Here is a 12,631-nt window from a genome sequence, read left to right as displayed (position 1 = left end):
ATTGTACTAATCTGAAAAGCTAATTAACTTTAATCTTTTTCAAAATGTTGAATGTTTCCCAGCTACTGCTCTTCCAGAGCATCATTAACACTTTTTGAAATCCATACTCAACATTCCAAAGTAGGAACACTTGTCATTTTTCTCTTGTGAAAAATTAAAGAGCCCATATGTGAGATCAAGCTCATGATCTCAACCCGATTAAAACCACGCTAACCAGATCAGACAAATTAAAATGCAATCTCTCTCACACACACCCACACAATGCTCTTCAAAGCTATGTTTTAAGTCTTCACATCATGAACCCAGCAAACCCAGATTCCATTCTGCCTCCTGTCTACGTCTCAAACTCTACTTAAAACAGTCACTGATACTTGCTTTGTCCTAATCACAGCTGTCTTTTAACATCTATCTTCCAGGCTGCCTATAGTAGATGTGGGTACATCAGTCTGAAGCTGTCAACATCTGCACTGGACAGGAGACCAATTTTCGCCTCCTTCAATCTTGACTCTAGTCAGTTGCCAGGGAGAAAATCATGCCTCAAGAGCCTGACAGCTTGTGCTCAATAACCTTTTGTCAGGGATGAAATACATTATTTTTCTGAAAATTGCCTTGCCAAGATTCACAGTGAACTATGTATATATACACATACACATACATGTGTGTATACATTTTTTCTCCCTATATACAAATTATTCAAGCTGTACCAAGGAAGATGGCATCTATGTCCTTAGCTTCACTACACAGTTATACACAATTACTGAGATAAATAAAAGAATGTCTCTCCATTAACATCAATTAAGAACTCTCATTTTCCATCCTTTCTTTATAACAATGCCCTAAGAGACCCTCAGTTTTATACGACTGGGTAATTTCATGCTTTAAAGATTTAAAAAAAGCTGAGAATGAGTGCAGCACACCAACATAGCACACGTATACATATGTAACAAACCTGCATGCTGTGCACATGTACCCTAGAACTTAAAGTATAATAAAAAATAAAAATTTAAAAAAATAAGAACAGCTACAATGAACAGTAATTGCCTCTCTAAAAAAAAAAAAGCTGAGAAAACAAGTACCATTAGAGTATGCTCACAAATCAACTATAGGTACTAAGATTACCCAGATGCTTGCAAACTCACAGATTTTAACTACTGTGTTAGCAGACAATAAATACTCCTTTCTTGTTCTAAAACTAACAAGACCCTTTTTTTTTTTGAGACGGAGTCTTGCTCTGTCTCCAGACTGGAGCACAGCGGTGCAATCTCAGCTCACTGCAACCTCTGCCTTCCGGGCTCAAGCAATTCCCCTGCCTCAGCCTCCCAAGTAGCTGGGACTACAGGCACGTGCCACCACGCCTGGCTAATTTTTTGTATTTTAGTAGAGACGGGGTTTCACCATGTTGGCCAGGAGGGTCTTCATCTCCTGACCTCGTGATCTGCCCGCCTCGGCCTCCCAAAGTGCTGGGATTACAGACATGAGCCACCGCACCCGGCCGACATTTTTTACATAAAAGATGATTTATGTAATGATTGAGATTTAGTATTTAACAACACTGACTGCTTTCAATAAGTTGAGATCTTCTACTCAAGGAAAATGCATTCGCAGTATCAAAGTTTGCCTGAAATGGAATGACCTGAAAGCCAAAACCTAAAAAGAAACGTTTCAAAGAAATCTTAAGACAAATCTGTCTAAACATAAATAGATATGAAAGGGGAAAAAACTGTAAGCCAAACATTAAGATGTCTGCTTTTTATTTATGGACAGGAATATTTTGTAAAAGAACTTACTCTATCTTCACCTTCTGGCCATCTGGGGGACAAAGGATGTATAGTTGTCACTATAAAATGTTTTTTCAGCACTGAAGAAGAGGCTGCAGTGAATTACCCAGAGGTTTTCACAGTGTTTGCCATGAGAATAACAACACATACATGAGAGGTGACTGGCTGTGGTTAGTGGTATGATAGTCACAAAATGAAGGTCAAACCAAATGGCAGGCAGTAAGTCACTAGACTTAGCTACAATCAATCCTTGCTCTGTTCAGCAGCACTCAATCACCTTTTCCCAGACTACCATAATCTTGTCCTACCATTAAAACCAAAATTACAGACACACACAATCATTTCTTGATTTTCTACTCCAAGGTAATTTAACCTCTGCTATGCCATTAGATTAGTAAAGAGAAATCTAAAAGATCAGCATCTCCAGCCCAATGAGCCATGTCTCAATTTTTGAAAACTTGGTGGAATTCCAATTAAAAAGAAAAATAACAGGGCTTCAACAAATCAACAGAGAAAGGAGCACTAATGTTTATCAATACTTATCATTGCCGTAGGAACTCACACAAATAACATGTTTCAGATGTATTAATAAACATTAATACGTGTGATTAATGAACACAAAATAAGGTTTGACATCCATTACAAGCAAATAATGCAAACATTTTAAAAGGCAGCATTTTACACCTGTAAGAACACAGGTTCTTAGCAGCACATGCTGCCTCAACACCACCCTAAATGCCTCAAGTCACAGGAAAATAAATTACTACAACTTTTCACATACCAGGTCCCTTAGTTTTACCTATTGAAAAGATCAGCTACTTGCACAGGCCCTGCTGGCAGTTAACATGCATGACAACTGGCCAATTCTCTCTTTCCATCAATTCTGTTATAGCAGTCCCTTCCTGCACAGCTTCATTTCACTCCCCACTACTATGGTCATCTCCAGACTCTAGGTCCTACCTCTGGGCTGTCTACCAATCACTTTAACCCTTCCTGCACACACCTAACACTAATCTCCCTGCAAAAACTCCACTTTTCCTCATATTCTGTATTGCCCAGATGGTGGAACTTCTTAAAACAGGAAGAAAATTCAAGAGACAAATTTCAGTTTCTAAGGGGAAAAAAAAGCTTTTAAAATAAACACAAACCAATACTGGAAAGAGCTCCTCCTTGAGGTAGTGAGTGAGTCCTGTGTCACTTGACACATTCAAGCATATGGGACCTGAACCATGTAATGCCACATGGCATTCCAAGCCACCCTCTAAATACGCTCCAAACTAGATTAAACCTTTCCTGCAGCCGGGTGCGGTGGCTCACGCCTGTAATCCTAACACTTTAGGAGGCCGAGGTGGGTGAATCACGAGGTCAGGAGTTTGAGACCAGCCTGGCCAATATGGTAAAACCCCACCTCTACTAAAAATACAAAAATTAGCCAGGTGTGGTGGCACATGCCTGTAGTCCCAGCTACTCAGGAGGCTGAGGCAGGAGAATTGCTTGAACCCAGGAGGCGAAGGTTGCAGCGAGCCAAGATACCACCACTGCATTCCGGCCTGGACGACAGAGCAAGACTCCATCTCAAAAAACAAAACAAAACAAAAACCTCTCCTGCCAGCAGTGCTCAACATGACTAGCACCCACCTCCAGCCAGGGACCTCACTGTTCCTCATGCCCATCTTGCACAGTCTATTTTTCTTACCTGGATGAGTTTCCTCCTGCTCCCTTTTTCTACCTTTCAAGATCCAGTGCGAGCTCAAATACCTTTAGTTAACTTTCCCAATCCCATGCTTATCCTCCCATTCCTCTGCCACTCATGCTATTAATTATTTTTCGTATTCATGTATCATTATAAGCTCTGGGGGGGGGGGGGGGAAACAGGAAAAACAGCCTCCTATGTGCTAGAATACCATCTCCCCCTCAGGGACCACACACTATCAACCAGCCCATTCCTCACTCATATTTCCCTGACACAAGCTTCTTCCTAGGAAATCTACTGTTGCTCAGTGCACGAATAATCTATTTGGCCCCTTTACTGAGCAAAATATGATTAGAAGCAGTGCAGGAATACAAAAAGGTGGATTTCAGTTTCTTTGGGTCTTCTCCCCCTTCACTGACCCAGAAATGCCCATGAGCTATAGGGAAGAAGCTACAGAAGTAGCAATAATACTGATCCTGGCCTTTGAGATCCAAGTATAAATTGTGGCTAATGGATTATAAAACACTGTTCTAGTAAGAAGCTGTTCCTCATCACTCCACTTCAAATTTAACATTAATGGGCCTCTGTTCATAATGTCTCTCCTTTTTCAAAAAAGCTTCATTTAGGTCTTCTCATCTCTGTCCCCTGAAAGTCCCCTATCCGGCTTAAGAGCCTTCTTTTTCTGGTCAGAGCCCTATTCAAGGATTCATAAAATACATTTATGTACCACAAGGCAGCTGCTACTCTTTATCTACTGTTAAAATATACATGTATGGGGAATGTCTGCTAATGGGTATGAGGTTTCTTTTGGGGGATGATAAAAATGTCCTGGAATTAGATCATGGTGATAGCTGTACAACTCTGAATACCCTAAAAAACACTGCATTATATACTTTAAATGGGTGATTTTTATGGTATGTGAAATTATATCTCAATTTTTAAAAAAAAACATAAGATTCTCCACCCCTACCCATGCATTTACATTTGGCACTGGAAAGGAAAACACACTTTAAATTTTGAGAAAAGAGCATTTTCTCTTACTGTACTTCTCGGAGAATAATCAATTATCTTACTCAAACATTTAAGTGCCTATCACGGACCAGGTACTATCATAGATACAAACAGAATGGTCACCAGACCAGCACAGAACCTGCACTGCTGGAGCGTGGAGAGGAAAAGGCAACCAACTTAAATTACCACTGTGATAAGCGCTAAGACAAAAAAGTACAAAGGTAAGATTGATCTAATAAGGATGGGGGGATACGGGAGGTAAACAGGATCCTAAAATAAGAAAAGAGCACATCTAAGAGGCATATGTACACCTCTGCCTATATAAGGTAGCTACTCAAAAACGAAGCAGATTAGTAGTACAATTAAACTCTTAGATCACAGAGATTTGGAAGCCATGCAATTGGTGACTGGCTCCTATCCACCACATGTGGCTCACCTGACCATTTCATTAGCCTTGAAGTCAAATGATCCTGTTTTTATGTACGTGAATTTTTTTAACATCACTTACAGCATTATGGTGAAATTTTAGTATACTCACAAATGTGCATATTCATTATTTATGTAATCAGGGTCTAACACAAAAAGTAAGTTACACATCAAAAACTGTGTACATTCCAATTTTTGGTTATTATGATTGCACGGGAAGCAATGGACATGTACAAACCCAAAGATTCAGAAGGTCTAATTTTTGGCTCAGAAGTATAATAAATAAACACATAAATAACTACCTTTTTGAAGACAGTAAGCTCATATCTTTAACAGCCTGGGAAAACCCTAGATCAGGGTTAGCAAACTACAGCCTGTAATTTTTCTAAATGTTATTAGAACACAGCCATCCCCCATGACCATTTCTTTATATCTTGTCTATAGCTGCTTCCCAATACAACAGCAGAGCTGAATATTAATAGTTTCAACAGAGACCTTTTTTTTTTTTTTTTTTTTTTTTGGAGACGGAGTCTCGCTCTGTCACCCAGGCTGGAGTGCAATGGCATGGTCTCGGCTCACTGCCAGCTCCGCCTCCCAGGTTCACGCCATTCTCCTGCCTCAGCTGGGTATACAGGTGCCCACCACCACGCTCGGCTAATTTTTTGTATTTTTAGTAGAGACGGGTTTCACCGTGTTAGCCAGGATAGTTTTCATCTCCTGACCTCGTGATCCGCCCACCTGGGCCTCCCAAAGTGCTGGGATTACAGGCGTGAGCCATCGCACCCAGCCCAGAGACCTTATGATCAGAAAAGCCAAAAATACTTATTACCTGGCCTTCTAGAAGAAATTTGCCAACCCCCATCCTAAACAACATCAACAGTGATTCAGAACAAAGACATCTTAAAAATCCTTTAAAAATTAAGTGTTTCAGTGGATGGCATATTTTTATTTATCAGAAAAATTCAGAAAAGTTAGGTCAGGGTTTTACGTAAATGCTCAGGACCACTGAAGCCAGGGCAGGGCAAAGTGTTTGTATAAATTTTCTTTTGCTGCCTAAGAAATTCCAAGAGGTGGCAGCTTAAAACAATTATTAACTCCCAGAGTTTTCTATGGGTCAGGGATTTGGGGTTGGTCAGGACTGATGTTGTCTGAAACTTGACTGGAGGTGGAGGATCTGCTTCCTAGGTGGTTCACTCACATGCTTGACAAATGTGTGCTGACTGATGGTTGGAGACTTCAGTTCTTCTCCACAGGACCTCCTGAGTGCACTCAAGACATAGCAGCCAGCTTCCCCCAGACAGAATAATCCATGAGAAAAAGTGGAGTGGATACAGCCCCACTTTTATAACTTTGCTCCCAAAGTAAATAGCACCACTTCTACCACATTCTAGTCATTGTAGGAATCACTAAGTTCAACCCATGTTCAAGGGTTAGGCTCTATTTTTTTTTAAGGGAGGGGTGTCCAAAGAATCTGCAGACCTATTAACACCACTACAGGGTTTCAAACGATGAGTAAATGGCTTCAACGACATAGCCAACAAGTCTCAGTTGATTAAGCAATCTGTGCTTCATATTTTTGTAATATGTATTTTGTTCTATTTATGATAGAAAAGAGATCTTATCACCATTTGTTAAGATTCTCCAAAGAAAAAAGTAAGCCAAGAGAAAAAAGTAAGGCATTTCAGCTTTTCATATCTGATGCAATAATGATGATGGGAGGAAGTTATATTTTGGTTTTGGCTCTTTTTTTCCAAAGAGAAGGCAAATTATGGTGGACAGGTCATGATAATAAATAATTGCAAAAGTGGACTAGGACAGAAAAGTCCTTATGATTCAGAACCACATAAAAGATTATCATATACAAACAAAAATAACAAAAGCAATTCAGATATGCATTCAAAATTGTGGGGGGTTTGGGGAGCAGGGAATGTATATTATACCATGATTGCTACATATTTGCACTGGAGAAACTTCTGAAATAAGAAACATATAAAGTCAAATTTAAAATTACCTACAACAATTAAATGCATTTTAAAAATAAATGTGGCCAGGCGCACTGGCTCATGCCTGTAATCCCAGCACTTCGGGAGGCCAAGGCGAGCAGATCACTTGAGGTCAGGAGTTCGAGACGAGCCTGCCAACAAGGCAATGCTATACTATACTGTACTACACTACACTATACTATACTATACTAAAAATACAAAAATTAGCTGGGTGTGGTGGCATATGCCTGTAATCCCAGCTACTTGGGAAGCTGAGGCAGAAGAATCGCTTGAACCCAGGAGGTGGAGGTTGCGGTGAGCCAAGATCGCATCACTGCATCCCAGCCTGGGAGACAGAGCAAGACTCCAACTCAAAAAAAGAAAGAAAAGAAAAGAAACGTCAGTCACTAGAGCCAGCAAACACTTGCCCAAACTCATCTGTTAATATAATTGTGAGTTTCGTTATAGAAGACAAGAAGGGCTGGGGAGGAGAATGTACCACAGAATACAATTAAGTAATAGCCTGATTTCCTCAACAGCAAGCTCAAAAACTGTCCTGAACTGGACCATTAAACTACTTTAAAATAAATTAATTCAAAACTCACTGTACTGGGTTGAATAGCATTGCCCAAAAATTCATGTCTACCTGGAACCTGTGAATGCAACTTTATTTGGAAACGGTCTTTGCAGATGATATCAAGTTACGATGAGGTTATACTGGATTAAGGTGGGCCCTAATTCAATGGTTGATGTCCTTATAAGAAGAGGGAAACTTGGACACAGAGACACAAAAAAAGAAAAGTATATGATAACAAAGGCAGAGACTGGAGTAACGTGTCTGCAAGCCAAGGAATGCTAAGAATTGCTGGCAACCACCAGAAGCTAGGAAAGAGGCATCCACAGATTCTTCCTAAGTCCCAACAAGGAATCAAGCCTGCCAACACCTTGATTTCAGATTTCTGGCCTTCAGAATGATGACAGAATAAATTTCTATTATTCTAAGCCACCAAGCTTGTAATAATTTATGTTATAGAAGCCCTAGGAAACTAATATAACTGCCTAATTAGTACTGTGGAATTCTAATAATTTCATCATTTTCAGTATTAGAAATATTTATCTTCAGCCTGAAAACTGAAAAAATATTTACCATTGAAGGTTATTTGTTCACAAATTCAGAAAACAATTGGAGATGTTATCTCCATCTAAGGCACTGCCCATTTATGGGTACTGCCACAGGGATGAATTTGACATAAGACTCTGGACTATGCAATCTACCATCAGGCACGAAAGATCTATGAAGTTCTCCCAAGGGTTAGTAAAGCACCTGTAAATAGCAGGGCTCGATTTACCTTAGCTGATATCCAATAACCTAAAAAACCTACATCATTGTTGAAATTCTCCGACTGGAACAGAAACCTAACACACAACTACAGGTTTCAAGGCCGGGCACTGTGGCTCATGCCTGCAATCCCAGCACTTTGGCAGGCCGAGGCAGGCGGATTGTTTGAGCTTGGGAGTTTGAGACCAGCCTGGGCAACTAGTGAAACCCCATCTCTACTAAAAATAAAAACTGCAGGTTTCAAGAAGTTTATCTTCCGTATTTAAAGTCTTCCTTCCACATTTGTAACATAATAAGGACAATTTTTCTAGCATTAATTATTAGTAAACTGTGGGTTACCATTTTACTTTTTATCAATTCTGAATTTCCCAAAACATGATTCCTTTATACCCAGATTTATGTCAAGCTCCAACCAGTGCAAATATGCATGGCTGATTTAACATACTATTCTGACACAATAGGACAATTTCTAGAGTATTTTCAGAGTAGGTAGATATTTTTCCATTTTATCACACCCATCTCTTCAGCATGAACTAAAAAGAAGTATTACACAGGATGAAAAGTAAACTTCGGTCCCATTTGTTTCCTATCAAATTGTGTTACAACATTTCTAAGACTTAACTATTACTTGAAATACCCAAGAGAAGTGGATTCAGATTCTCCAGATGTCCCTCTGCAAGCATCTCTCATGATTAAAATGAGCCAGTCCAACTTAATACATCTCCAATAACTAAGTTACTGAGCAACTGGCATGCATAAGAATGAGAATTAAAATATGAGCCAGTCCAACTTAATACATCTCCAATAACTAAGTAAGTTACTGAGCAATTGGCAAGCATAAGAATGAGAATACTGACCACAAAAAAAATCTTCACTGATTTTCTAGAAAGGCCTGCCTCTCTTTACCTAAAAAGCAGTAATGACCTACCTTGTTTTCGAACATCTTCTACAGCAGCCACAAGCTCCTCCTTGAGAAACTGGCTCTCCTTCGCAATTTTATCCCCCTTCTCCAAGAAATTCTCAGTTGCTTGTTCAACAGATGCAGCCAAAACATGGGCCTTCTTAGAACGACCTCTCTTCTTATTAGAGGGCCCTTTACTATTGGTGTTTACAAGGGTTGTAACCTAAAAGTTTCAGTTTTAACATTAAACTGGAGTCAATTAAAATGACAAACTAATATCTTTAAAGACAGCAAGATTAAGTTATTCTTTTAAAAAATCACAAGATTCCACTGAACATTAACATACAATTCCCCATATTTAAGATATACAGCAATGATGCTATATTTAATTTCCAAAATAATTCAGCTTTCTTAATGTGTATAGAATTATTTAACACATATTTTAATTTCTCAAATATGATCATTAGGTTTTTAGTTTGATTTTACAAATTAAAAAATGATTAGAGACAAGTTAGATGTCTCTACTATATGTCACCAAGATGTTCCAGAAAGAGGTTAACAATGAACTTAGCTTTATCTGGAGATCACACTGCCACTGTTTTCAAACTTTGCAAAACATTTTAAGATAATTTGCTTCTGAAGTCTTTTGACAGTTTATTCACACAAATCTCAGCAATTAGTAAAGGTCCCAATAAACGAATGATTGCCCAAAGAAGCCTACAGTGATGACGCTTTATGTCCTAGAACATTACCATCATTAAAACACATAATACCAGATTATCTCTAGGTTAAAGATGATGAATATATGTTATAGTGTAAATTTGCCAAACAAGACTCATTTTCTCTCTCTCTCTCTGAATCTCTCACATACAAACAATAGACATACTATTGCAAAACACTAAAAGTACACAGCTAGTTGCTAACAGTTTATGAACTACCCTAACATTGTGACATTTGTAGCATACCAAACCTAAACCCTCAAGTTGAATTACCTGCTAATTAATCCCACACAATGAAAGGTGTGTTAAGCAGAGTGAGAGACCTTAACAATCAAGGATCCAGACTCCACCTTTCTTGGGTTTCCCCTCTGAAGAAAGGTGAAGTATCTGCAAAGCACAAACATTTGCAAAGTTGCACTACATACCACGGACCCCAGTTACTAGCAATAAGACTGAAGAAAACGACAGCAGCAGCGTTCTCAAGGGTTAACTAAACCCATGCATCAATATTCAAATCATCCAAGAACTGTCACCTAAACTCAAGTACTGGAATTAAGGCTTTGAACTAAATAACCTTGCTCTTATGGTTGTTACCCAGGCCTGTGCTATAGAACCATGTTACAATGTATTTGTGTTTTCAGATTCTTACCTGTGTAACAAGAGGCTCCAACAGTCTCTCAACTGCCAGAGTCCTGATCTCTAGACTTTTAGGATCCCACTTGAAGTTTATGTTGCCTGCGTGGACAGCAGTCATTTCTAAATAAGAAACAAAAAGTCAGTCAGGCAAACATCAAACACAAACATGAAATATGTAACAAATCTTCTCCTACTTTGGGACTTTTGGATCAGGAAAGCTATATTCACTATAGATGAAAAAATTCTAACTAGCCTACACATGAAGACCCAGTAAACCTTACAACCTCTTAATATTTAATGATTTCAGGCTTACAAATAGGAGGGGTACTACAAGAGGGCATTCCCAAACACACAGAATGTTTCCCTTTGGGCTTCTCTAGCACCAAGACTTCCTACCTCAGTTCCTACTCACTTTATCTGCCCCACCTTTACAAACAAGATGAAAAGCTAAAGTGAATAAAAGCTACTTTCTTTTTTTTTTGAGACAGAGTCTTGCTCTTTCACCCAGGCTGGAGGGCAGTGGTGGATCTCAGCTCACTGCAAGCTCCGCCTCCTGGGTTCACGCCATTCTCTGGCCTCAGCCTCCCAAGTGGCTGTGACTACAGGGGCCCGCCACCACGCCCGGCTAATTTTTTTGCATTTTAAGTAGAGACGGGGTTTCACCGTGTTAGCCAGGATACGATGGTCTCGATCTCCTGACCTCATGATCCACCTGCCTCGGCCTCCCAAAGTGCTGGGATTATAGGCGTGAGCCACCGCACCCGGCCAAAAGCTACTTTCAAAGACATTGCTTCAAAAACGAATACAGAAGATCCTGATTTTTCCTACTCCACAACATTCATGGTATAGTAGTATCTAAAAGGTATGCTTCACTTCATTTTTTGATGGATTCCTAGAGAAGGACTTGTCTTATTCTATTAAAACATATGTTTAAATCAGCTGCCCTCTGCACCCACAGCTATTATCACTCATAGCCAGAAGAAATTTCAAATCACACTTAGTCAAATATCACTGTATCAGTGTCAAGAGAAACTTCTGTCAGACAGCGGCTTTAAGAATAGGGAGAAAACATCAACGAAAATAACAGTCTTTTCTTCTAAAAGTAGTGCCTTCAATTATTAAAGAAAAAAAGAAAAGAAAAGGCATGAAGTTGAGGTAAACACTAATATAAACTTTCTAGACAACAAACTGCTGGTAGACATTTAAAAGCTTAAAGGCTGGGCGTGGTGGCTCACTCCTGTAATCCCAGCACTTTGGGAAGCCAAGGCGGGCAGATCACCTGAGGTCGGGAGTTCGACACCAGCCTGACCAACAAGGATAAACCCTGTCTCTACTAAAAATACAAAATTAGCCAGGCTGGTGGTGCACGCCTGTAATCCCAGCTACTCGGGAGGCTGAGGCAGAAGAATCGCTTGAACCCGGGAGGCAGAGGCTGCAGTGAGCCGAGATTGTGCCATTGCACTCCAGCCTGGGCAACAAGAAAAAAACTCCATCTTAAAAAATAATAATAATAATAAAAATTAAAAAAATAAAATCTTGGCCAGGCGCAGTGGCTCACGCCTGTAATCCCAGCACTTTGGGAGGCTGAGGCGGGCAGATCATGAGGTCAGGAGATTGAGACCATCCTGCCTAACACGGTGAAACCCAGTCTCTACTAAAAATACAAAAAAAAAATTAGCCAGGCACAGTGGCGGGCACCTGTAGTCCCAGCTACTCGGGAGGCTGAGGCAGGAAAATGGCGTGAACCCGAGAGACGGAGCTTGCAGTGAGCAGAGATAGCGCCACTGCAGTCCAGCCTGGGCGAAAGAGCAAGACTCCGTCTCAAAAAAATAAAAAATAAAATAAATAAATAAAATAAAATCTTTAAAAAGTACATTTGTATGACCCAGAAAATCTACTGCTAAAATCTTATTCTAAAGTTAAGGAACATGTAAAAACTGGGATACAATGATGTTCACAACACTGCTTTATATAAACATTAAAAGTTATAAATTACCTAAATTTCAAACAACAGATCACTCAATAAATTATGTAACAATGACACAACGGGCTACAATGTTACTCTTAAAAACAATGTTGGCAAATTAAAAAACAAAACAACCAGCCTGGCCAACATAGTGAAACCCCGTCTCTATTAAAACTACAA

At 39.6% G+C, this 12,631-nt stretch overlaps 1 protein-coding gene across 4 annotated transcripts in view; it reads right to left on the bottom strand.

The window, feature by feature from the left end:
• CTNNA1 (catenin alpha 1) overlaps window positions 1-12,631 on the bottom strand; it is a 178,318-nt gene that overhangs the window by 141,226 nt on the left and 24,461 nt on the right. For all 4 annotated transcript variants that reach the window (XM_003829205.7, XM_063604243.1, XM_034960587.3 and 1 more), the window contains 2 exons: window positions 10,499-10,605; window positions 9,158-9,353 (listed from right to left, as the gene is read on the bottom strand). In XM_003829205.7, the coding sequence (XP_003829253.1) occupies window positions 9,158-9,353; window positions 10,499-10,603 (301 nt within the window). In that variant the 5' untranslated portion in view covers window positions 10,604-10,605. The remainder of the gene's footprint in view (window positions 1-9,157; window positions 9,354-10,498; window positions 10,606-12,631) is intronic.

The sequence above is a fragment of the Pan paniscus genome, chromosome 4, assembly GCF_029289425.2.
Source record: "Pan paniscus chromosome 4, NHGRI_mPanPan1-v2.0_pri, whole genome shotgun sequence".
In the NCBI taxonomy this organism is placed as follows: domain Eukaryota; kingdom Metazoa; phylum Chordata; class Mammalia; order Primates; family Hominidae; genus Pan; species Pan paniscus.
Note: the sequence above shows the minus strand (reverse complement) of the source record. Positions and strands in the feature narration are given on the sequence as shown.